This window comes from Pezoporus occidentalis, unplaced genomic scaffold (genome assembly GCF_034315485.1).
Source record: "Pezoporus occidentalis ecotype Australia unplaced genomic scaffold, CSIRO_AGI_Poc_V1 ctg15, whole genome shotgun sequence".
Classification (NCBI taxonomy): domain Eukaryota; kingdom Metazoa; phylum Chordata; class Aves; order Psittaciformes; family Psittacidae; genus Pezoporus; species Pezoporus occidentalis.
The window spans coordinates 2,353,686-2,380,987 of record NW_026913316.1 but is presented as its reverse complement, the minus strand read 5'-3'; the positions used below and the strand labels follow the sequence as shown (position 1 = coordinate 2,380,987).

At 41.7% G+C, this 27,302-nt stretch overlaps 1 protein-coding gene across 1 annotated transcript in view; it reads left to right on the top strand.

The window, feature by feature from the left end:
* Positions 1–8,683: 8,683 nt before the first annotated feature.
* The window catches only part of ANKRD33B (ankyrin repeat domain 33B), a 39,487-nt gene continuing 20,868 nt past the window's right edge, over positions 8,684–27,302 (top strand). The window contains exon 1 of the mRNA XM_062610809.1: positions 8,684–9,106. Within this exon, the coding sequence (XP_062466793.1) occupies positions 8,696–9,106 (411 nt within the window). The 5' untranslated portion in view covers positions 8,684–8,695. The remainder of the gene's footprint in view (positions 9,107–27,302) is intronic.

Sequence of the window (27,302 nt, the reverse complement as noted above, 5' to 3'; positions counted from 1 at the left end):
TCTGGTGTCCTCAACATAAAAAGGACATGGAACTGTTGGAACAAGTCCAGAGGAGGGCCACGAGGATGATCAGGGAACTGGAGCACCTCCTGTATGAAGACAGGCTGAGGAAGTTGGGGCTGTTCAGCCTGGAGAAGAGAAGGCTGCATGGAGACCTCATAGCAGCCTTCCAGTATCTGAAGGGGGCCTATAGGGATGCTGGGGAGGGACTCTTCATTAGGGACTGGAGTGATAGGACAAGGGGTAACGGGTTCAAACTTAAACAGGGAGTTTAGATTAGATATAAGGAGGAAATTCTTTCCTGTGAGGGTGGTGAGGCACTGGAATGGGTTGCCCAGGGAGGTTGTGAATGCTCCATCCCTGGCAGTGTTCAAGACCAGGTTGGACGAGGCCTTGGGTGATACGGTTTATTGTGAGGTGTCCCTGCCCTTGTCAGGGGGGTTGGAACTAGATGATCTTAAGGTCCTTTCCAACCCTAACTGTTCTATGATTCTATAATGAGATACAGACTATGGTGAAGGGAACTGAAAAAATCTAAATACAACTTCAAGAGCAACCAAGATATTTAAGGAGAATTTCCTCCTAAGATCTTGGTACTACAGAAGTGCAAATAAATAGAGGGGGTAATGTAAATGCAGATGTCTACTGATGAACGTAATACAACTCCAAAACCTAAGGAGATTCAGGATATCTGTGACCTAACATTGCCCCAGTTATAAAGCAAGAAAGTTTAACTTGGTTGCAACACTTCTGGTGTATAAATGAGTGTTCAGATTCCCAGGATTCCCAAGAATGTGGAGTCCTTTTAATTTTTTAGGTTTCAGAAGTTTACAATTCATGTCACTAATTTAGCTGTTGAAATCCAGCCATAGATTTTAAATTGGAAGATGTTGACCTTGACCTCTTTATTTCAGTTTCACCAACTGGAAAGCAGAGATAACAATATTTACCTCAGTGTCTTCTGATTATGAATAGCTGCTACTGAAGCAGTTTGACCATGGAAACATCATCCCTCGATGCTGCCCTCTTATAGAGCAAATTAGTAACTTTCTTTTTGCTGCGTATGCAAGAAGCAGTCAAAAGGAAATTGCACTAGACTCGTAGGATGTTTCCAAAGAAAATACCACCAAACAGAAGCATCTATTTCCTTTACTGAATCAGTAAAAGGCTTTATTTGGAGTTGTAAGGAAAATACAGGCAAGAAGAACAGTGCAGGCAGGAGATAATGCATTCCCCATTTGGTATTACTTCTTAAATAACTCTCTACAGGGAGGGCAGAAAGACCCTCCATACATGCCCTTTATGGCATAGTATGCTTTGAACAATGATAGCTCTTCATTTTAATACACTACATTCATACAGAGGAGTATGGACAGTGGCAGAACTGAAACTAAACTGCGTAGAATTTACCACCAAACTTTAGTTGGCGTTTACTACTGATTACCCCTCTAACTTCTGTAGCAAGTTATTTTTAGGAAATATATTTTCCTAAGTGGAAGGAATCTGATAAAATGAGATATTTAAAATTGGTTAAATAATGATCCCATGGGAGGCTGGGTTTCTAAAGAGTATGTTCTACAGATGATCTGCTTGCACCTGAGCGTCTCCTGGGATGAGCCCCATGATGTTTGTGATTTGTGAAAATTGTGTTACAAAACCAAGAAATGAGGGACCCATTTTGTGAGATGAGCATCGATTTATTGTAACCTGGAAGAATAGCAATTTAGATGATTTCACTGAAACATTAAACAAATAACATAATTGAAGAGCATCTCATATCTGCAAAGATGAAACTTAGTGTGATCCTACTAGAGACAAGGAAATCTAATAGATAATGCGCGCAATATGAAAATAATAATAGTCCCATAGTTGTTCTATGAGTTTCTAAAGTGTTTTGAAACCACACACACCTTTATCAGGGCACTAATTCTCTACATCACTTAAATACATACACAGATCCTTTCCAGAATATTTAAGCATATTTGTATTTCAATACAAGCCTTTAGTTAATCTTATGATTGCATAACGTGGTGAAATGCCAGTTAACACCAGAAAGACCAGCTATCTCAGGAAGAGGTGGGAGAGGAAAACCAAGAAATCCTCTGAGCGTGATTCATTGCACACATAAGGAATCACATTTCCAAATATAGGGTGTTATTATTTTGATACTGTACAAAGAAACAAATGCAAACTCTGAAATCCTGTACTGAAGCAACCAAGTGGTCTTGTATCCATGTGGCCTTGCTGGATACCACTTTGTTTCTCAGTGTCCTGGTTTATATATATGTTTTAAGAATGCAGAAGAAACAGTTGGCAAAAAAATCCAATATACTGAATATAATAACTGTGCTCATCATAAAGTGCCATTTATATTTGCTGGCCAGCATTCACTATGTTCTCAAAAGATAAATAGTTTCAGGATGACCATTTATAGCATCTCCTTCATGGAGAATCTGTATCTGTATGTATTCATCTGAATACATACACCATATGTATTCAGATGGATTTCTATAATGGTCTCAGTGAGGAGCCATACCCTATTCCCCATCTGCCTGGCTATACAGATTTGGACAAGCCATTTAAACCATGAGTCATTCAAAGCATTTGAGTTGTGCCAAAATAAGACATCTGTATGTTTGACATTACATTATACAATACTCAGCTGCATTTGAATAGTCTCAAACTCAATTTCAGCACCTATAAAATGAGCACGATATTCACCTTTACAACACGAGCTGAGATACTTTGCTGAAATATGTCACTTGATGAGGTTTATATCCTAAAGCACTCTGAATTCTCACAGGAGGAAAGAGAATAAAATGAGGTGGTATAAATGAATAAATTATGGCAACAAAACTTCTAGATTTTCCTTTACTTTCTTTACTTAGTGAAATAATTTCTGTTTCTGCTTTTGTATCAGTGTTTCTCCAATACTGGATTGCATTAGATAGCACTGTCCAACCCCTAGCTTGAATTAGATGAAACTGAAATAGAAAGAGGATTAAAACCATAATATTTCAGAAATAGAAACTGGGTCAAATATTAAAGCTTTCCCTGGGGTTTGCCAGAAAAGTTAGAATTAGGCTGAATTCAGCACTGCCTTCCTTAGTTTACTGATGCAGGGCAATAGTGAATATAGATGAACATTTATCTGTGGTATTTCCATGGCTTGAAGTCAGTTAGCATCTGAACCTCTACAAAACTGTAATGGCCTTAGCTCCCAAACATCCCAGGAGTAGAGAGACACAGCATTATTGTCATTCGGGAGCAAAACCAGAGGGATGGAAAGGCTTGAAGCTCCCACAGTTGTTCAGGAAATCTGTAGCAGAGGAGACAACTGATGTTAAGCTTCAGAAGTGCAACAGCAAGTGTGCTACACGTCTTCTGCGTATGGAATAATGTCAGTGAGCTTACTCATACCAGTGTCAAACCAAAATATTTTTGGTTGTATTAATTTGACAATAAAGGAAGAGGAAAAATTTTAGGAAAATTTGAAGAAAATGCACAGTCTATTCTCTGTATGTGGAAAGAAATTCCTTTCAGGAGGAACAAAAAAAAATTGGCATAAAGATTACATTACTTTTTGATTTTAGACACTGGAGTGACAGGTTTTCACACATGCATGTATAGGGAGTCCTCTGCTGCACAAGAATTCAAAAATAAGCGCACTCATCATGTGAAAAAACCTTGATGATCCAATAGTTCTAGTTGAGAAATTGAATATAAATGAGATTTCTTTTCCCCCATTTTTATACATGTATTAATTTCTAGCATTTTGTACTTTTGGAAAAAGATATCAACATACAGGAAAAGAAAATTAAACTTATGATTTGAAAAACATTTTGCTCTCCTATTCTCAACCTTTGTTTTTCTTTGTCCAGTGTCAGGTTTTTATACTTACATCTGTTTGTTGTATTAACTTGACAGTGATACCATTGGGCTGGTATTACAGATACTTTAAACAACATTTAATCTGACTGAGCAACAGCTGAAAAATACCAGCAACAGAGAAAACACTAACATGTAGCAAGATGATTGCTAATATTCCTTATTCTCTGGCTCTACTCTCATCATTCAGACCAAGCATTTGGTTTCTAGGAAACATATTGCAACTTCCAGCCATAGCTCCTCAGCAGATGTTACTTCCCAGATCAGCAGGATTTCACATCAAATCTTGGCCAGAGCTTAGGAAAACTGAGGCTTCAACTCTGCTCTTTCCAAAAGACTTTAAAATGGCGTGGTCTTAGCAAGTTCTGCTGAATCTGTTTATTTGTAAACATGGTGACCCACCCCAGATCAGGTAATTATGAAAGCCAACACTCACTGTCTGTCTTTGGCTCTTTTTGACTGACAGGAATTTTTTCCTCAGTGATCCCTTCAGCTTAAATCTTAACCTTTACCTTGAATGCCGCCTTCTTATATACCTTGCCAACAGCAGAGCTCAAATGCAGTACATGAACTGATGTCTTTTGACTAGGTTAATTGCGCTTACATGCCTCACAACAGCTAGTCTCTTTACCAGCCTGCTACAGCCCCAGCAAAGCATCCAAATCAAAAGTACATTATTTGGCATAATAAACACAGTTTTGGATTTATTAGTCTGCCAGCACTGCCAAGAACTCAGCAACTCCAGAAACCAGTTTGCTTACATCCATGCCTAAATATTGTATTGACATTAACTTGAAGCAGCCAGTTTTTGAAGCTGCAACCAGCCTTGTTTGATGACCAACACAAGGCTTGAAGGTTGAAAGTGAGTATTTCTATCAGTCTACCTCCAAAGGTCCTGTCTACCTCCTCTATCAGTCTACCTCCAAAGGTGCTGTAAAAAGCAATACCCCATCCCTTTTATCACCTTGTTAACCCATGTTTCCTCCACAGCTTACCCACTGGGACCCTTGGAATGGACCAGGTTAGCACTGAGGTGGTTCCAGGTTAGGTCATGCCACCAAACCCATTCCCTACATGGGCCTTTTGGAGGTTTCACCTCCTCTCCCATCTGTGAAGATGGCCAGATTGTTTGAGGGAGGTTTCTTTTTGCCCTGAATACTTCCTTTGGTGGCTGTGGTGGAAGAGAGAGACATCCAGTGTCCAAAGAAACTTCTATGGCTCTCAAAAGAAAAGCTTTTACAAGCTGTTCAGCAGAAAAATAAAGAAAGGAAGTGAGACTGCTCTTAAATTTAACAGTGCTGTGTTGCCACGACTGGTGGTACTGCCAGCTAGTGATGCACTGCTCCATCCCTTCACATGCTCCAAGCACACACTTACAAAGCAATGACTGAGGAGCCAACTGGCTGCAGAAAAAGTGATCTGATGTGCAACTGAGAATTTATAAACCCCTTGAATCATTGAAACCGCTTTTTCTTTGAGCAGATTTCATTTTTAAGAACACGGGCAATAACATTCAGTGTGTTGTGGATTTTTTCCTTTGGTGAAGTTATTGAATGTGAGAAGGACACATAACACTCACTGAATCTTCATACTAATTTTACAGTTGCACATTAATCTCATTGACTCTCAATCTCTATCTCAGAACTGTTTATAATTGGAATGGTTTACAAACCTGAATGAGGCAAATTGGGGGCACCCAATGCTATAGTCATTCCAAAAATGGGTTTCTTCAAGGGAAGCTTTGCACAGGAACAGGTGAGATCAGCTCTGAATATTTTAATTTCCCACCTTGTTAATTCCAAGCAATAAATTTTTATCAGATACTCATGATGATAATGACTAATAATTCTGGGCTATTTGCTTTAAGATGGTAATGTTTATTTCTTCACTTTTATGATAAGTTTTATAAATACCAGCATTTACCTTCAATGATGCTAACTGGTATCTTTTCTAGACAGAAGGTTTGAAGCTCTCCTCTTACAAATGCCATGGAAATGTCTTTTTTGATAATCTGAAAGCATTTGTGAACTTATTCTATAGCCTTTCTTTACATTGTTTTAGTCTGATTTGCACAGCGGAGTATAAATTACAAGAAACCTTGCTTGCCACATACAACCTGTGTCGCCGAAAGAACCAAGAAATGTTTTAAATCCATAACCATGCCCAAGCAGACTAGCCTTGGTGGGAGCCTCTATGCTGACAAGATAAATGGCTGCAGCAGCATCTTAAGGACTCATGTAACAGTTTAAGTCCAATTAACTGCACCTTTCTGTGGTGACTTATCGTCAAACTGCACAGAGATGAAATAATTTGAACTACAGTCTCAACAGCAGTTGTACAAGTGAAAATTCCAATGGGAAGAGCAGTGCCTGCTCTGAACTAGTCTGACACCTTGCTTTGAAAGCTCAAGCAATATCACACTGTTCTTTCAGAGAAAGAATGAAAGCGTCAAGCACAGTCAAGAGAAAACATTTTTCATCTCTGAGGTCCCTGCAGAACCACCTCAGCTGTGGAAGCAGACAGATTCATTTCTCTTCCATTAATAAACTGATAGGTAAACTGAACACAGGGAAAAAAGAGGGTGAATTTTCAGAATCAAACTTTTTTTTCCCTATGTTAAAATAACTGTTGTTTCCCTATAGTGAGGATTAGGGGTTTTCAGGATTGGGGTTTGGTTTTGCTATTCAAACTTACTGGTGCCTGCATCTTTGCTAACATATTTCATATTCAAATTAAAAAACAAACAACAGTCTGGTAAATAAAGTAAATCTTTATTTCTGTGAAATTAGTCTCTAAGACAGAAACAAAACAAGTATATTTGATTAATCAGTTCCTACAGATGAGCTGAATCTTCACCCACAAAATATTTTTGTTTCTCTGTAGTGAGAATTAGGTTTTTTGTTTGTCTGCTACCAAAGTTACTAGAGCCAAAAGTCTTTCTGAGCTTCTATGATGAGTTCAGGCTGAGAACAAGACAAATACTCCCTCCCCTCCAGCTGCAGGGTCTCAAGTAAAAATGAAGTTCTTCCAAAATACAAGTACTGCTTTAAGAAATACCATTCTGTTGAGCAGATCACTGGCCGCGCTGAGTGGGAAACAAAAAGTTAACTGAGTGGAGCCCTTAAAATTTGTGAATACAAGTACTTAAGAAATGGATAGGCGATAAAAGGAAAAATTCGACAGAGCTGTCATGCTGCAGGTAAAGCCAGCTCAGAAGCATCTGATTTGGGAACAGGCACATGGAGTGGTTTTGGAGTACGGGGCCTTTCTCTATGCAAAGAGATAATGGGAGATGGGCAGCATGAGGCTAAGCATGGCTGATAATACACGTCAGCTATGATCCCAGAGGTATCTGGAGGTGAGTGAACAGTTTAATCTCCTTTCTTCCCAGTTTAGCTTCCTTGCTAATCAGGGTGCTATTTGTTACTAATTGTGATTATGGATGTCCTCCAGCTAGGCACTGGGCTAACCCTTCCAGTTAGAGATCAGCAAGAAGCCACTGAGCTTTCTCTCACTTGCAACGCCTGGTTCACATGATGTTTTCTCTAAAGACTGTAAACAGCTACTCCTTGGGCCCCATTACTCACAGTTACTTTTTCCTTTTCATTCATACTTTCCTTTAATAAATGAAGTGTGCATCATATTCTGTCTCACTTCATGCAGAAATACCAGCTTGTTTCTCTTGTCGGACTGACAGGGACCCAGACCCTGGACATTCACCTGCTGAAGATGTCATATATACGAGGTTCACTTCAAAGTGTTCTTGAAGAAAACAAATACCCCGTTTTGTTGGCCAAAGTGTTTCCCCCCACCACTGTTTCACTGCCAGAGAATGGTGCTAATCCATGGCATTTGAAAAGAAAAAGATTTTAGAGGCACTGTGACAAAGCTGGGACTCAATTTGTACATGCTTTATTCTCCTCAGCCTAATCTCCAAATGCCTTCCATAAAAAGGAAATGCCTGACATCTCTTACAGCTGGTTAAACTGTCAGGTGTGTGTGATGTGATTTAAGGAATTAATTGCTTTAAAGCTCTCTTTCAAAGCACAGAAATGCCATATTTTACCTAGTTTTTGTATCTTTTTCAAAAGATCAATGCTACAGGGGCTAGTCGTATTCGTGAAAAGTTTTGTGTACATCGCTGTAAGCAACGGCTCTCGGGACCACACAGTTTGTTCTGCGGTACTGGTGGCAGCCTCTGCCTCACCCGCCCGGGTCCGGCGGCCCCTTTTCCCACCGCGGATGGGCTTGCGGTGGCCCACCCCATCTCTCCGCGCAGAAGGACAACGACCGCCGAAGGGCAGGTTTCCCCCCGACAGCTACAGCGGGGCCGTGCGGCGCGAAGGGAGCCGCCGCCCGCTCCCCTCCTCCTCCTCTTTCTCCCCGCCAGCCGCTTTTACCCCGCTAAGCCTGAGCCCAAATCGTCTCAGAGAGATGCTGAGCGGATTACGGGCCAGGAGTTGGCGAACTCTCTTCTCCGCGCAGACCGGCCCTGCCTGCCGGCAGCCTCACCTCGCTGAGCGAGCGAGCCCGGCCGGGCCCCGGGGGAGTCCCGGCGGCAGCACCATGCCCCGGCCCGCGGGGTGCCGGCCGCCGGGCTGCTGCGGGGCTACTCTCCGGACGGGCCTCAAACTTGCGTGAGAGGGGCAGAGGGACCCCTCGTCGAACGCGGGACTGCACGGGGAAGAGCCGCTAGTCCCCACAGGGCAGCTGGCAGCGAGACCCCCCGGCCAGCTCCCCGTGGCCGGCGGGTGAGGGCAAGGGCGGCCCGGCGGGGCCGGAGGGGAGCCCCCGGCCCCGGGCCACCATGGTGCTGCTGTCCGGGGCCGGGGAGCAGCTGTCGGGGGAGCGCGTGTACCCCGCGCCGGCGCCGGACATGGCCAGCGCCGAGGAGAACGACCCCGAGCAGGGTGCGGCGGGGGCAGCCGCCGAGGGGCTGGGCGAGGAGCAGGAGGAGGAGGAAGAGGATTGCGAGGAGTACGAGGACTTCTCCGAGCTTCCCGACACCTGCAGCATCGCCTCGGATGACTCCTTCTACCCGCCGCGGGGGCTGGAGGACGAGGAGGACCAGTGGTCCCTGGAGGAAGGGGGGCGCGACAGCCCCGAGGCTCTCACCCTCTTCCGAGCCTGCTGCACCAACAACACCATAGTGCTCAAGGCGCTCATCCGCCAAGGCCCCGAAGAGGAGGAGGTGCGGGAGACAGACCGTAACCGCCGGGTGAGCATCCCGTCCTGCTCCCCCGGCCCCGGGACGGGAAAGCGTCCGCCTGTCCCGGCACCCTGAATCCTCTGGAGCAGGGCCGAGGGCAGGCGGGGGCGGGGTGGGGGGCGCCACTTTCATTTGAAGGGTGCTGGTCTGCGGTTCCGTAGGGAGGCAGGGGACAGGAGAAAGCGTGAAGCTTCGCCGTGCTAGACATGGCAAAGTAAGCGGCCAGGTTATGGGAAGAGAGGAAGGCTGAGATTCCAGTTTTCCCGCCTTTGGTTTTGAGATGGGTCTTGTTTTCCCGCGGGTTACTGGTGAGAGAGTGCGTTGCTGGCAGCAGTCGTGTTCAGCAGGGCTAAACCTTCCTCTTTGCTGGGCAACCCATCCCCTGCAGTACTTCACGTTTTCACTGCATGGCTCAGGGTATTCCTGTGCTAAAATAAGACTTTTTGGAGCTCTGGTATTTGTTTTGCTGCTGGTGGGCTGTTCTGGTGGTTTGTGTCAGTACAGGGTTTGTGGTTCGGTTTTTCCCTGTTACTTAGTTTAACTGCAAGGGCGGAAGTGTACTTCACTAAACCAGAGGGTGAAAACTTGGGAAAGGTTTCCTGGGTAATGTGCAACTGGGATGTTTGAGCAACAATATTGAAGATTATCAACAGCAACTCCTCTTGCTGCTGTTACTACTGTTTGTATTAAAACTAGGAAATCTTTACTTACAGTTTACATAAGCAATCTCCAAAAAATTTTCTGGGATAGTCTGTGACAGAAATCTTTTGAAAGAAAGCTGTGTTATTTTAATTGGGCAAGTGACTTATACATTCTGGCAACATAAATGGTCTTCACATCAAAAATAATGCAGTGATTTGGGTTTGGTGCTGTTAGCAGAGGGGCTTTCATTGTGTCTTAGATGTATGTACTTTGGGGATTTTTCCCACAAATATCTTTACTTCCACCCCAAATGATTTTTAATACAGATTTCTAGTGATCTGATTTACTGTAAATTTCTGCAAATGATACAAATACAAAACTTGGTATTAATACTTCTAAGGGGGCAGCATCCTATGGCTTGGGGGTGGGAATGAGCAACATAAGGTAGAAATGTTTTAAATCAACTTTTCTGTCTAAGCCAACATATGGTGTAGTTATACTCTCAGTAGGTAACATGTGGGATCCAAACATTTATTACAGGAGATTGTTAAGATACTGCAGGTACATCTGTCCTGTTTATGAGGTCAAGGCCTGAGCTGGAGCCCAAATCCAGCCCTGACATTGCGTGGACACTTGCCTCCCCTGAGGCCCATTGATTCAGTGTGTCTCAAGTGTGTGACGGTGGAGAGGTTTGGCCCCACTCTACACGTGGCATAGAAGACCAAGTGCTCCATGGCTGTCCTGTCCACAGGGCAGGCCTTCCCACCCAGCAGTGGTTCTGAGCCAGCTGTGAAGCTGCAGGCACCCTCCGTCTCCAGGCTGGGGTCCTGCAGAGCTGATCAAGAGGTAAGAAAAAGTTTGGTGTCAACATCAGCCCTCATCCCGCAGTAGCTCCTTGGGCAGAGGTGATTGGATCAGGGTTAAGAAAACAGTGAATTTTCCTGGTCGGAAGCCCTTCACCATCCCACTTCCTAAAAAGCAGATTAGTCTTCTTTGTCTCTCCAGCTTCCCAGGAAAGAAACAAAGTTATAGCTTGAATACAGACTGAAAGTTCCTCTTATTTGTTCATACTGTTAAAAAAAAAAAAAAAAAAGAAAGAAAAAGCTTTTCTCTACTTAAGCAAATATTCCATTTGACCTGAAATTAAACTTGGACATCAGTTCTGGGTTTTTTGTGCTTTTTATGTGTCCTGGGTTCAGCAGTAGCCGTCATGTTTCTCCTTCTTGGTAGCTGGTGCAGTGCTGTGTTTTGACTTTCGGCCTGGGAACAGAGCTGATAGCGATGTTCTGGTTTGGCCAAGGACTTTGTGAGCCTCATGCTCTGCCAGGGAGGAGGGGAAGCCGGGAGGAAGCAGAGACAGGCCACCTGACCCAAACTGACCAAAGAGGTATTCCATACCACAGCACGTCATGCCCAGGAGGTAACTGGGAGTTAGCCGGAAGGGCTGGGAGACTGCAGGGTTGGAGGAGGTATGGGTTGGTGCTTGGTCGGGCTTGGGGGGCAAGTTATCGGTCGGCTGATGCTGAGGTGTTGTATTCTCTTCCCTTGTTATTTCCTTTATCATTATTATTATTGGTGGTAGCAGTAGTGATTTGTGTTATACCTTAGTTACTGAACTGTTCTTATCTCAACCTGTGGGAGTTGCATTCTTTTCAATTCTCCTCTCCGTCCCTCTGGGAGCAGGGGGAGGGAAAGAAGGGGGGGAGTGAGTGAACGAGTTACCTGACTGAGTTTAAACCACGACATTATGAAAGCAGAGTAAAAGAAGTTCTGTAATTCAGCAATGTCTATAAGCCTCATGAACAATGTGGGATACAGGAGTTCAGTTTCTCTCTCTGCCTCCCTCGCAAATGTGCCCTGATTGCACCAGTACAGAGCAGGACAGTCTTTCTTTTCCAGACAGACATGAACGGGATAGGAGAAACCTTTCCGCTGGGAAGCTGGAACTTCTGGTGTGACTGCAGGTCCGATGTCCCCACAGGGGACATCAAGGCAAATTCACCTTTTTCAGAGAACATTAATTGACAAAAGGGAATTTTTGCTCAGGTCTTTTGTCACCCTTCCTGTGGAATTTTTGTAGCTCTTGAATTTGCATGTTATATAAAGTCATTGGCCATTATCCATAAACAAAACTTAATTTTACTGCCAAAAAGTAACTGAATGAGTTACATACACCATTTGTGCTGACAAAATTTTACAGTTACTGAAACTTGTACTGTTGGCTTTCAGCACCTTCTTTCACAGAGATGTTTGTTCCAATGCTATCTTGCATGCATTTCTTGGAAAGCCTTTTTTTGCTGACCTTTTGTTTCTTATAAGTTCTTTCTTCTCTGTGAGACAGGACAGCGAAGAAGAGTAACTTGTTTTTTGGAAAGTGGGATAGTAAAAGGACAGCTTCAAGTGAATATATTAACTGTTTTCACAATCCCCTGCTGCGTATAGAAAGTAGAGTTTCATTTCACAATTCAAAAATTAGGGCTTTTTTCAAAATAGACAAAGCCTGTAAGAGGTTGCAGTAGTAAGACAATACCATATTTTGATTCTGAAACTAAGGAAACTCAGCTCACAAAACGTAACATGAAGAAGAAACTTCCTAATGGTTAAGTTCTCTAAATCAATGGGCACAAACAGATGGAGTTTTGCAATTGTTTTTAAATTTTTACCTTGTCCCTAAAATGTGAGTGTATCAGCTTAAGATTCAGAAGGAGTTATTTCTAAAAACACAAAGATCCAGAGGTAACCTTACTTATTTTCCTCCATCCTTTTTATGAAAATACATCAGTTCTCTCTTCTGAGTCAATTTGCCAAGGTTGTATAGTGTTTTTTTCCTGGGGTTTCTGCAGAAGCAGATTTTCTCCATGCTTTGTTTGCAAGCTGCAGAACTTCCCGCCAGGCACAGGTTTTCATTAAATTCACCTTCCTGCAGTAAACCAGACTCCACAACATCCAATTTATTAGTCACCACATGTAGCCTGAAGACTGGTACCTTCCCTGTCTCGTTTCCATTACTGTTGAGACAACAACAGTTTAGATATCATTATCTGCATAGGATCCCCAAAGGGTTGATGCCTGCATCTTCTGTGGCACTGCTGTCTGTATATGGAGTCCCAAAAGACTGGCTTGGTCCTGCTGGTTTCCTTTCCTTGACAAATCTAACATTGAAATATTTGGAAAATAACTGTGACAGCGTATAATAGAGTAATTGTAGATCATGCAGGGTGACCTCTCATTTATTAATGTTGATGTATTTACCTGCCTCATGCTAGCACTAAGGAGGGATTTGCAAATATATATGACAAAACAAAGTTGTGGCTGTGGTGCAATCTGCTGACCTGACTGAGACCTGAATGTCATCTTCATAATGATGCTGCTTTTCACCATAGGGCCTGATTTTGTGTCCTTGCTAACCACGCTTCTAGAATTTCAGACATTTGCATCTCGTAAGTTTAACATCACTTAATATTAAAGTTTGCCTGGTGACCAGGATTGTATATACTCAGAAAGACAGAGTTACAAAATCTGATGTTACCTAACTGCAGAATGCAAGCAAATTTAGAAATTTGCCATGACAATAGAGAAGGCAATAAGGAATGGGGGAGAGACAGATTGAAAATAATCACTGCAGCTCATTCTCAGAAAGGCTTTATGTTAATCATCCATGTGGTACAGTCTGTATTAGTAGGTATTCTGTAACTCCGCACTTCAGAATTGGTTTATGTGAGAGAATATTCCTGCACATATATTTGCAAATGTAGATTTTTTTCAGCTTTTCAGTTTTATGTAACTGTTCAATGAGTCTTTTGCCCAGTTCCATGGATAACTAGGAACCAATCTGCAGTTAAACAGTAAGTGTATCATATAGCGGGATCATACATTTGTCATCTTTGGTTTGCTCCCTTAAAAGGTGTGAAGACAAAATGATCTATGTTCCTCAGCTTGTAGGCTCTTTCTTCTCCTCTTAGAAAATATTCCCAAATTCATATATGAGCACAGTTAATTTTTCTTTTAATGGTTTATACAGGATGCCATTGATCTGTACTTGTTTGGAGTAAGTTTTCCGTTGAGGAACAATACCTCTGCAGCTCCATCACCAAGTGGGACTGGATTTGTTTGTTCCTTTCTCATTTTAGTGCTGAGGGAAGAAAACAGGGGCTTGAAGGCTGCTGTTCCCCTTGATCTAAATTTCTTTTGATTTCCCCTCTCATGATACTTAGTCATGGAGAGGGATAGCGATGCATCCAAAGCCTGGAAGTTGCTGTTACTGACTAAATAAAAATAAGGTAGTGGCGTCTCAGCTAGAAACCTTCTTGAAAAGCTTGTGAGAACGTAAGCTTGTGCCAAACATGGAAGTAAGCCCAGAGGAGTAGGAGCAGGAGAGAAGTTCCCAGAGAGAGGGGTTCACACCGTGGTGTAGTGCATGAATTAGGAAGATTATTCCCCTGCTCTCCTTCTCTCCTCAGCAAAGACGAGTGGGTTTCTCCAGAGGGTGATTCAGGTGCCTATGTTATGCTCATGCTCTTATTGCTGTCCCTTTCCTTTTTGTCCAAAAGCCTCCCTCTGCTGACTTTTGAGAGATTTTGCAGAGACAGGGCACATGAGACTTATCATTTGGGCACAGTGAATACCTCCTGCAGTGGATGTGCTGCATTGGAGAGCATCAGCCAGTGACTCTCCTTGAGTGGAGATGTTTCTCTGAATGCAACCTAGGTCTGTTTGTGTGTTTCTGGTTGTAAAAGGATGTTTTTGAACGGTGTCACTTACCCAGCCTCCTTACAGGACCCGTGACAGCCTCTGAAGCTCCAGACATGTCATACTGGTCTCTGTGCCCTATGCTGCAGACTGCTGCTCAGCAAGGCAAAGCAGTCCATGGGATTTGTAGTACCACGGAGAGGCTGCTTTGGGCAACTCAGCTAGTTTAGAGAGCATTACCCTTCAGAGCGTTTCACAGACGGATGCACAGTGAATCCCCCATGGGGTTAGCACCTGAATTTATCTTTGCTCAAGGGCTGTGCTCCTATAATAGTGTCCGGCTGAGGGGGACAGGGAGCCAGTGGTTTAGTTCCCGCTTCCCGGGTGAGTGAACCTTGTGCTGGATACTGCTTTGCTAGAAAGTCATGTGTTACAAAAAGTGCCAGAGCTTGCATAGCACTCCATTAACCTGTGTATATTATTTTTGTTATCTTCACAATGCTAACTTATAAAAAAATGAGTGGAGCATTTTGTGGTGAGGGATAAAGATAACCCTGTCACATACTGCTTCTCAGTTGTCATGGTGCATAGTGGAAATCATCCCATGTCAAAAAAAGAATTTGAAGAATGTCATCTGCTACAGTGCTGGGAACTTTTTTCATATTTTCTTAGGCAGTTTCAGTTCTCTCATATTCTCTCATACAAGGTATTCTTATGGAAAGGCTTGTATTGAAACTTAACATCATGACACTAAACCATGAAAGGGAATTCTTTTGGATGGAAATAGTTTCTAAAAGACCCTAATAGCAAAAGTAATCTAATTTTAATCCTTAAAAAAAGTACAGAAATACCCAAATGTACTAAAAGAAGGTCCCTGGAAATACGTATCTGTTTAAAAAGGGAGTGAGGAAGGCAAGGCAAGGCAAGGGATAGTAGATGTCAAAATACAAAAGCTGCTCCAAACAAATTTGGAACCCTTCAAATCCTGTAGTTACAACTCAAGGGAATATATCAGAAAGGAGTAGATAGAGCATGGACAATGCAAAGTCAGTTTGCTAAGAGGAGATTCTGTGAGCTAACCAGAGTGTGGACTGTATTGACACACATGGGGACTCAGAGGCGTTGTCAGAAGAGCGTGCATTAGCTGTATGCCTGCCCTTGTCTGCATTCACCTCTAGTGTTAGGTAATGCCTTTGTAAATCTGGCACGAGAACATAGCCTTTAAACTAACTTGACTAAGAAGAAGTATACACACAGTACACAATTTCTAAAATTGTCCTGGGTTCAGCAGTAGCAGTCATTTTTCCCCTTCTTGGTAGCTGGTGCAGTGCAGTGTTTTGACTTTCAGCTCGGGAACAGAGCTGATAACAAGGATGTTTTGGTTTGGCCAAGGACTTTGTGAGCCTCATGCTCTGCCAGGGAGGAGGGGAAGACAGGAGGAAGCAGAGACAGGCCACCTGACCCAAACTGACCAAAGAGCTATTCCATACCACAGCACGTCATGCCCAGGAGGTAACTGGGAGTTAGCCGGAAGGGCTGGGAGACTGCAGGGTTGGAGGAGGTATCGGTCAGAGCTTGGTCGGGCTGGGGGGGGCGAGTTATCGGTTGGCTGGTGGTGAGATGATGTATTCTCTTCCCTTGTTATTTCCTTTATCATTATTATCATTGGTGGTAGCAGTAGTGATTTGTGTTATACCTTAGTTACTGAACTGTTCTTATCTCAACCCGTGGGAGTTGCATTCTTTTCAATTCTCCTCTCCGTCCCTCCGAGAGCAGGGGGAGGGCAAGAAAGGGGGGGAAGTGAGCGGATGAATTACCTGACTGGGTTTAAACCACGACAAAAATAAAAAGGACAAATAATAAGGACCGTGAAGGAGGTTGCTTGATCATTAAGCATGGAAATTCAGATCTTTAGCAGACTGCTGGAAATGCATGCCCAGACCTGCTGCATCCTCCATGCAGTTGACAGGTAGTAATGTATTATTTGCAGTTATTGTCAAAAGCAGCACTAGCTGTTACATCAGTAACAGATGTAACTCTTACTGAAACTGATAGATACAGATTTGAAGACCTCATCAACATGAGAAAGTTGTTTAATCTAGTTTCAAGTAATGCAGCTTTTAGAGAAACCAGGTGAAGAGCAGTTTCTTGAGGAATTTTGACAAATTACTTTGTGCAAAGCATATGGAACACGGGGGATGTTTTTAGCCTGATGGTAACTCAGAAATGAAGGTCATAGCAATCTTTTGTTCTAGTTTAAGCAGTGGTTCACATTAGTATCTTAAATCAAGTATGTGGACTTACAGAGCTTCTCAGAGATGCAAGGATGATCCTGGCTACCCATCTGAGCATAGGTTGACTCCAGATGTAATAAAGTATATCTGCATTTAAAGTCTAATAATGGTCTAATAAGACCGGTTGTCTGGGACATTTGTCATCAGTAATGATGACAGATCTATAATGGTGTCTTAAATAGAACGTGCCTATAACACAGGTAAGAAATGTGACCTTGGGATGTCTTACTGCGTTTTTCCAGAAGAATCTTTGAGGTTTATTTCACAGTGCACAATGTGATGCTGCTAATTCCTTCATCCCATTAGGAAATGAAAATTTATATTCTTGTGGAGGAGTTACTCAAGTAGGATTATTGGCACTATTTTTCTCTCTTAAAGATTCCTAAGATCCTTTCTGTGAAATTTTATTGAAGCATAAAATGCTCTCCAAAATTCAAGATTTAGCTAAAATTAAGTTTCTTGTAGCTTGGCATATTAAAAGGGCTATTTGCAAGTAATGCATAGGTATTGTAAATAGGCAGCTTCCAACAAACATTCCTTTTAATGCTGAAGCTGCAAAAAAGAGCAGGTGTAAAAGAACTTGGAGGGGAGAAAGGAGCTTCAGAAAAGTCCATGAAGAGCAACTGTCTTTAGAAGAGTCAGGTTTAAATCCTGCAATAAAAGAGGTAGAAAAAGACAGTGACATTGGTCTCCTGTTTACATATGTTGGATCTGAATACTCCCATGCAGAAGACTTAAGTGCTTAACTGGTGCCTGATACAGGATAAGAAATCTCTGGAAGCATTCTGGGACATGAAAAAGAAACATTTCTATCCCAGCAACCCTGTGTCTTCTTAAAGCAGGAAATGACCAATTTTTAATAATTTCTTCCCAGTTCTGCTTTGCCTCCCTAGTATTCCTCCAAGCCTTGTGTCCTGGCTTTTCAGTTTCATAAAATGGCATCTTACACAGAGCTCTGGTAGTGTCAAAGGTGCCTTAAAAGCTAGGCCACCTGGAGCACCCCTTAGTAACCACTGAACTACATGGGAGCAAGCAGAATGTTAACAGCCCAGTTCTCTGAGGTCACCCAGAAGCCACCATGCAACGTCAAATGGTGGTTACTTCAGCAGTACCTTACAGTAAGGAAAATTCCCAGATCTTTTTTGGAGAGGTCCAGTTTTAAAGCACCTTTGACTCTACCAGTGCTCTGTGTAAAATAACATTTTATGGAGCTGAAAAGCCGGACCACAACACTTGAGATGGCTGGGATAGAAATCCTGTTTGCACATGTTGTATACTTTTTTCAGATGCAATAGGATAGTTTTCAAGTGGGATGACATAGGGTTTAGTGGAAGGTGTCCCTCCCATGGCAGGTGTTGATGGTGGTAAAGATGATCTTTAAGATCTCTTCCCACCCAAACCGTTCTAAGATTCTGCAGTTTTTCCCAAATTGGTGGTTTTGTCATTAATTTTGATACTTTTTCCAGGTCTTATACTTTGTTTATATGAGTTATTCTATTCTGGGTAGGTTTTTTAGCAAAAATAAATAAATAAATAGTATATTGCCTACTAACAATTTTTCTGCATACTCTTCCCAAATCATCTGTCATTGCACTGTGGAATTAGGTTAAAATTTTGTGACTGAGGTAGTGTTGCACAAAGGCCACTTAATAAAAACTGCTGGTAGGTTTTTTAAATAGGAAAGAAAATCTCTGGAGGATGCGAAAGCTATGAAGGACTCCCACAGGCTTTATTGGAGACAGGAGTTCACCTTTAATGTTTTCATAAATAAAGTTTCTCTCAGAAGGTTACCCTTTTAAATTATTTAAAATGTTATGCCACAGAGGTTTGAATTTACCCATTTCTAAGGGTTCTTTCATTAAAAAAAAACCAGAAACCCTCCAACCTGGGCTAAATATAAGCCTATAGCATACCCAGTGTGTCACAACAAGGAATAATTAAGTGCCTCAGGAAGAGGATGGTTGTCACAGAGTCTGTGGTTGCACATCTGGCAGTGAATTAGCAATTCAAATTGTATCCACTGTGGGAAAACCCCACAATGTGGAAATAGTTCCCATTTTTCAGTTGTATTATTTTCTATTATGTCTATTACATTCCACAGGGAGCAATTTGAAAGCAAGCTGATGCAAAATGAGAATGAGTCATGGCCAGGCTTTTGTTGCTTCATACATTTTGGATGTTTAACGTTTTGAGCCTGATCCTGTAATACCTCCTCAAATATGTGGTTTAATTTGGGGTGTTTTTTTGGTATTTTGCCTCTTAGTATGTGAAGCCCTGTCTTTTGGACAGGCTGTGTGTAGACAGACCAACTGCTGCTGCTGAGAGACGCTACCAGTAGCCACCACAGCTCAGAATTGGGCCTTTGGGGAAGTTTTGTTTCGATTACTACTAGAGGAGGAGGTTACACATAAGCCATTGTTGCTAGTTTTCTGAAGAGGGGAAGTGGCAGATAACTGAATATATTAATTCTGTTCATAAAAGCAGCCTTTTGGGTGTATTTGGTGGTGGTTTGTTTTTTTTTTTTAACAAAACCTAGCATCTTGCTGTTTGTAGATCATAGCATAAAGGCTCAGCACGCCTGTTAGCTGTTTGACAGGGAAACATGGGGAGAATAGCCATATATTCATAAAAGTGTCCTTAAGTGTGGATGCAAGGAAAGGGAAGGTGGAAGGGTACTTCTTTGTATCTGGATTTGATAAAGGTTTCAAGAGAAGGCAGAGCCAAAACTCAGGTGCTTAAGGAGTTAATTTAAAATATTTTTCTTTCTATACAGAAGGATATAGAAGGATTTTCTATAAAAAGTATCTAAAATAGAATAGCTTGTTAGACATATTCTATGAGTATAGAATAGCAATATTCTTAATAGAATAATAAGTTTGGGGAAATGAAATGCCCCAAATGTTAATGAAACCATAGTGTTTTGAGTTACAGAGCCCCTCTGAGCTAGTAAAAAATGCAAATGCAGTAGGAGAGTTTTCTGCTTACTCTGAGATAAGCTGTACTCTATAGTAAATGCCCAGATGCATGGAGGAACAGCAGCCAGAGGAAACCTATGTCTGGGAAACAGCAGGTTATTTTCTGTGCTGTGCTGCAGGCACTTCATCACAGCTGCATCAGGTGAGTCCTGTCTGCATGGGAGACTGAGCAGCATAACTATGTCAGACACACTGCTCTACGGCACTGCTTCAGCAGAACAACCTGTGTGGAAATACCACGTCTGGAATGAAACCCATGTTGTTCCTCAAGGGCACCCTGGTCTGTGGTTTGAGGGGAAGTGAAACCATTTGTCATTTCATGGATGACAGGGAAAAAAATAATTAACTTTAAGGTCCCTGGGAACAGAGTGAATGCATCTTCCTTCTGCCCCAGGGACAGAAACTCATTGCCATCCCTCAGGCAGAGAATGTCCCACAGCCTGCAAGCAAAAGTGGTGGGGAAAGGCTCGGGCAGCTCTGGGGTCCCCCATCAAACTTCTGCCAGCACCTGCCAGTGGGATAGAGTCCACGCCATGCTGTGTTCTGCTGTCGTGTAGGGTAGGACTGAATCTTCCTTGCCATCTTTTTATCATGTACAGAAAGGAAGTTGTTGTTGGTTGTGCTTTGTTTTGTTTTACTGCTCTGCTGCTGTATGGTCTGTGGGCATTCCCTAGACTGGAAAATTATTCTTGTGTGGATGCAACACATGACGTGGAGGTAACCATGAGCAGAACTGCCTGTGGAATAGGAACCTGAACTGAATATTAGGTACATGATGATCTTGTTAGTACCTTACTTGAATTAAAATAGCATGTATGAAGTTTATTGAAGTCAGATGTCTCAGTGCGTTTACTTGTCTCCGTACAAGTTCTTATTAAGTGTATTGGATCCAGTGTGTGGAAAACTCCCTGTAAAAGCAAGCCAATACAACGGTTAGAGCTGGAAGGGGCCTTAAGGACATCTAGTTCCAACCCACCCTGCCACAGGCAGAGACACCTTCCACTAAAGCAGGTTTCTCCAAGCCCCATCCACAGCTTTTCTGGGCAGCCTGCTCCAGTGCCTCCCCACCCTCACAGTAAAGAACTTCCTCCTAATATCAAATCTAAATCTCACCTTTTACAGTTTAAAGCCCTTCCTACTTGCCCTATCACTGTATGCTCTTATAAAAAGTCCCCAGGTTATGCTGCTGGTGCCTCAGCTCAGCTCTGTGGGGAGTTCTGTGGGGAGATGGGAAGTTTAATGCTCCTGAGATTTATTCTTCTCAGGTAGCACAAAGATGGGTTTAAGTATGCTCCTAAAGGCCTGCTGCTGAGGGAGGACAGCTAATGCTCCATGTACTCAGTTGTGAAGAAAGAGAAAGAAGTTAAGTGCCAGAAAGATAGAGACATTTACCATATATCACCTTAATTGTGGTTGGGTATATTTAATCATCAATCAAATCTAGAAATGCCATCATCTGTTTTTCCTCAGCCTCCTGTAAAACTGCTTGATTTGTCCACAAGTGTGGTCAGTGAGTTACTGCTAAATGAACAAGGACTAACTTCAGAAAAATTACTGTTATTCCTTTTGGGGTGGAAATCTAATGCTTTTTGTTCAGTGTAATGTATGTAATTGGGCTGCACAGCTGAATATTTATATTAAGAATATGTCATACATTGCTAATAACAGAATGCCAAATTTATAAGCATCTAGTTACACAAACATGCACTATTTTCCTTTGAAATGCAGAAATAGCTCTTCACCCCAGCTTTTTTTTCTCATTATTCCTGTTTACTGCTAACCACCCTATGCTTATCCAGTAGTTGGACAGTTTCCTTCTCCATCATGCTCTTCATCAAATATTAATGGAATCTTCTTTGCAATATTTCTTCAAAGCATGTGTTTCTGTGTTTCCGTACCTTAGAAAATTCACCACAAAAGTGCAGAAAATTGTGCTTACAGGTCACCTCCATACTATTTCAATGGTCAAGTCTCTTTAATCAACCAAATCTAGTTCTACCAAAGGTTCTCATTTACCATACAGCAATTTCTGCAGGTGTGGGCGTATCTTTGTTTAGACCTTTAGTAGTAATACACTTCCATTTTTTTGAACTAGCCATCTGGTTCACTTAGATGGAGCCCTCTAATAGCAACAGATCATCCCTGACAGCTTTTGTGGCCTAATGCCATACTGAGCATTAATACCTAATGCCATACTGAGCATACTGATGGGAAGAATCCTCCTCTAACAGAAAACCAGAAAATCCTGGAAAGCAACACAGACTGCTGATGGATGTGCAGGCCCATTCACTCATCCCTAATTTTTAAAAGTCATGAATAATATGGCTGCAGTTAAATGCTCAGTTATGTGAAAGTGCTAGTCCGATAATTGCTATGATGTCTGGCCACCACTGAACATGATAGGGTATATTGTTCTTGTGAGCAGTAAAGGCTGTCACAAACTGAGGTGGAATATTTTAGGCAATATTTTTCTGTATCCTTTTATTTTATATAAAGATATTTATTTACAAATCTTTAGCTGGAGACATTGGAAAGCTTTTGTGATGAGTCTTAGTTTCCAGCTGTATACTGAAAATCTCCTGTAAGCCAGCTATCTATTTTTCTTTTCCTGCAGGAGCCTAGAGTATCATTTGAATGCCCCTTAGTGTGTTCAGATATTGCTCTGGTTAGTGAGCTTCTAGCAACAAAAATGCCATCCTACAGCCAAGCAATGTTTTGATGTATCCAAAGGCTGTTGTATTTCAGCTGCTGTGGTGCACACAGATGTGTCAAGCTCACTGCAAACAGCTCTGAAAAAAAACACATCAGATATGTTTAATACATACCACTTCTGTTGTAGTGTGTTTCTTTCCAGCAAAAGCTATTCTTCTGTTAAGAATACTGTGTTTTAAATGTCTACTATTTCTCTCATAGGTCTAGGTCCTTAAATTAAAAAGTAGAATGCTTACATGAATCCCTGTTCTATAAAGTGGATATGTAATTTTAATGAGTTAGCAGTTTTTTACAAAGGCAGGTCATCCCTAGTCATTCCAGACATTTGAATATAAATATGAAATTGATCCTCCCTCTCTTTTTCAGGTATTTGCACTAAATACCTGAGATACCTGAAATTCTTTATCTCAAATTCAATACTGTAGTAGTATTAAATCCCTCCCTATGTTTATTTTTTTTAGATTAAGAGGGTGTATTCATTAGAAGATGAGATTTTTAGATCCAAACACAGAGGCGGAAGGTGCCTTCATGCCTTTATTGCAAGAAATAGACACAGTTGAGATAAACAGGGTAGTCACAGTCTCCGTAGAACAGGGAAGACTGCACCAATGGCAGGTAGAGCCTCACTCAGCTCTTGACACCAGATAATGTGATACAGTATGAGCGTGTGCTGCATCCACTTATTAAACTCAAGTTGCAGTACTGTAGTTGACTTGAAACAGATAGGGCAGCAACACTACTCTCTCTCACATGAATATTCCAAGTGTGATTTTCACCTTTGCTAAACTGTCTGTTCATACACTAATACCTGTTACAGCTGCAGTGGATGATGAATCCTTATTTAGCCAGTTGAGATAATAGAAGAGAGAAATTAAAAATGGAAATGCACACTTTAAAAGAAGAGCCACTTTTGAGCCTCATTCTTTGGGATTTTTAAAAAGTTGAAAAGTTGAATCTACAAAAAACAGTGAGATACCAGAGGGAAAAAAAAAATCCCTCTGAACAAATGAATTCCATGTGACAGTGTGTGCTTTGTCAATCAAAAAACCACCAGGCTAAGCCTCTTTTAGCATCATTTTGGATAAGCCCATTCCCTAAATACAGCACTAAATAAATGCAGGGCTTCTCACTAGGACTTGCAAGCCAGTAGCAGCAGTGTTGTCCTTGATTTAGCCAAATGGTAGTATCTGATTTTTAAAAAATACAATTCCGCCTTTTGTTAAAAGCGGTGATGCTAAACCTTCAAGAAGGAATCATTCCTCAGTGGGAAGTCTGAGGCAGGCTAGCTCCTCCAGTGGCTTTATGCAGTCTATCAATCAGTTACTTTATTTCTAAAATAGAGAGAACTGTAATTTGATGGGTTTTATACTAGGAGTTAGTTCTTGCTCTCTGATCAGCCATGAACATTACAGAGTCATTGGTGTAGGTGGGATGTCACAAGAGCACAATCATCTTTGCCCTTGACCAAAGCACATTTACATGAAAACTGGGAAAGTCTTACTGAAACATAATCCACATGTTCTGATGTAATTTAAAATGTGATCGTAGTCATCAGTGTTTCTACCAGTTACAGAAGATGAAAAACTTGAGCGTAAAATGCGTGCTCTTCCATTTTAGTAATGCCAGTTCACTATGCGTTACTTAAAAATTGCATACTTTGTTTGAAGGTAGTGTTTTCACCCAGAACTGAAAATCTCCAGTATTCAGAGACTGAATTTGTCAAGGCTGTGTTTAAAAAACTACAGTTATTAGTGCCTCTTCTCTCTTTCTTTGTGGAGACCTACTTTCCAGTGCAACGTGTGGAGCATTAGTAATAAGTAATGCACGGGTAGGAAACAGCAAAAAGAAGTCAGGAACTGCGGCACTTTCCTCCAAGTTTCACAAGTCTGAATCCAAGGAGTAATAACTTATAAAAATCCAGGCTTTAGCCTCCAGCACAGTCACCTGTGGTATTCCACAGTAGCTGCTTTGCATGGATCTGTGGAATTACAGGATTGTAACCCTTTAGGTTCATGAGAGTTGACACTAATGCATACATACTAAATTTCACCTCAGGTCTCTGAACGAAAGACAGACACCTCCCATCAATTCACCACAGACACGTCTATTGCTCAATAGTTTGTTTTCTAAGGAAAAGCGTGTTATCTTTTTCACATTTATGCACAAATAAATCTTTTGCCTTGCTGGGGCAAAAAAGAAGAAGGGGTACAACTGAGCTGAAAACCAGTCTAGGTAAAATCAGATAAAGGAGTCTCTTTCACTGTGGAAAACATAATGATAAGGGCTTTCAAGAGCCTGGATACTTTGACATCCAAAGAACCATTGTCACTTGCACTAGTTGACAATAATCTGAAGAGGCAAGCTAATGGGATCCAACCAGTGGGATCTTTGTGTAAGTAAGTAAAAGAGTAGCACCTCTTTCATGTTTACCAATAGTATTTCAACATTATATCTTCCTGAGCATCAGTATTTTCCCTGCATTTTCATCAACAACTACTGATTATTTTTATGATGTTATTCTCTTGGTTGAAAAGAGGATGCTGACTGTTGCTATGTGATAACACATCTAGACTTAAGCACATAAGGTGAATCCCATAGGCTAAATACTAACACATCTCTGTCATCTGAGAATCATTTGCACTCCTGCTGTGCAAGGCAGCTGGTCTTTTCCCCTCTCTTTATTTAAAACTGGTGGATAAAGTTTACCGCAGTTTCCTGCTCTATTCAAGTCAGTTCCAGCATCAGTGAGGCTTATTATTAGAAAATCCAAGATCAATAGGGAGGGTTACTTTTAGAAGTGTTATAAAAAAGGAAGCAATGAGGTTGAAAAGGTAGAGCACAGGAGCGGTTGGGAAGAAGAGACAGTGAAGGTGTTACCCATTTATGTTGTTATGAACTTACTGTGAAATGGCAGACTAAGATGGAGACTGGGCTTTTATTGCTCTTACAGCTTCTTTAGATCAAAGGGTGAGGAAATAGGCTGGTACTTTTTATGTAACATGCAGGCAGCCTCTCATCTCTGGTGTCCCAAGAAGTGCTTTTCTTGGTGAGCATGGGGCCTCTGCAAGTAAGAGCTTCCATCCTGATGGTTTTTCTTTCTTTGTCAAGTTGATTTCCTTTTGAGGAAAGAGACCTTTTTGTTTGGCATATTTTTTTCAGTGGCAGATTAGTCATTGATGGACCAACCTCTTCCCGGGATCTTTCTTTACAAGGTTTGTGTCTGGTGCCATAACCAAGGGGCTCAAACACAAGCAAAATGAATTTACACAAGTTGGAAGAACGGAGTTGAAACTTCTCTGGAAGGTCTTTCCTGATGAAACCACAGGAGCTCATCGCCAGAAGAGGGTGCTAGCAAGCTCATCACTGTCTGTGTCTCTTCAGAGAACTCTACAGTGAAAATTTGTGAAAGGCTGAGGCCTTTCAAATATTGGTTATAGAAGAGACAGATTAGATACAACAATAGATAACGATGGACTAGAAGGTTGTACATATATCTTTCAGCCAGTGTCAAATTGAAATGAATTGCTTACAAAGATTTTGTGAGTTATTACTTTTGGAGAGGTCTCCTGAAAAAAACCTATGCATTCAAACACTCTGTTTAGCCTCTTGCAATAGATCTAAGCTATGGTCAGCCTGTGCCTGATAGAACATAACGTAAAGGAAAATGTGTCTATTAAACACACAGACAGGAGTTGAATCATATTCCTCAAAGCCAAAGGGAGTAGTTTTTGACAGAGTTATGCCAGTGCACAAAATGCATTTCACCTGGCTTCTGAATGCACTACAAAATATATGTTTAAAATGCTGCAACCTCTCCTTTTCATCTTAAATGTGTGTGGATATGTACATACATTTAGAGACCAGGAGAGAAGTTAACAAAAATGTCCATCAAGCCCAGGACTTGGAGTTCAGATCTAAACTGGTTTCCAAATGTTCTTAAGGGTCTTACAGAGTAAGAGAGTGTGCTGGATACAAGTCATATCAGGTTTGGGGTATGCTGTTAAATGATCCAACTTTGACTACCATTTTGTTTAGTTCTTAGGGGTTTGCCTTTCTGAAAAATGAAATAAAAAAACCAAAATACTTCCATTAAATATGGATAGGAGAACTATTATTGTAATGTCAGATTTTGAAGTAATCTGGCAATTGAGGTTCTCCAAAATGTTTTACATATAATTATTTCCACAAAAGATGTATTTTAGCCTCATTACTAACTCATTACTCACTTCCTTTCAGTGGTTCCCAATCCCACTGCAGCTTTGTGCAGCAATTGGCTGGAGCAGCAGGCACTCCTAGCCTTGTATGCCCGCAGGAGGAAGCAGTCAGCACTTTGCTGTTTTCAATCTATCAGTAGCTGAAAGAACCTGTTCGAAGCAAAGTGTAATAATGTACTGTTTATTTAAGGATTTGTAAATACATTATCCTTCTTCACAGGATGGTTTTCAGCCTTTGGAAGCCCTGCTGAACACTGCCTAGCAAGCCAGTGAAAGACAAAGAAGTTAGCTCACTCTTTGTTGGGGCAGAATCCTGACATCAGTGGAAGTCTGTTGTGTTGCCTTCCCCAGCCCTCTGCAGTTAATGGTTTGGGTTGCTAATATTTAGAGCACCTTGAAGTGCTGACATGGGAGTTGTGGTAGGAATGCCTTCATGGTTGATACCAGGATCCCCCTGTTAAAGTTCAGTACATAATTTACATTTTTTCCTAAAGTCAGACCTCTCACTTCTTTCTTATAAGTGTCTCTTCTCTTACTTTTAAGCTTGAGTGACCCCTGTCTAGCACAAATACCAAAAAGCAGGCATAGCAAAGAAGGTTGTATAAATTTGGCTGCCACATATCAGCTGTTGTTACTGTCAACACTATCAAAACTTAGCACTAACATTTGACAGTATTAA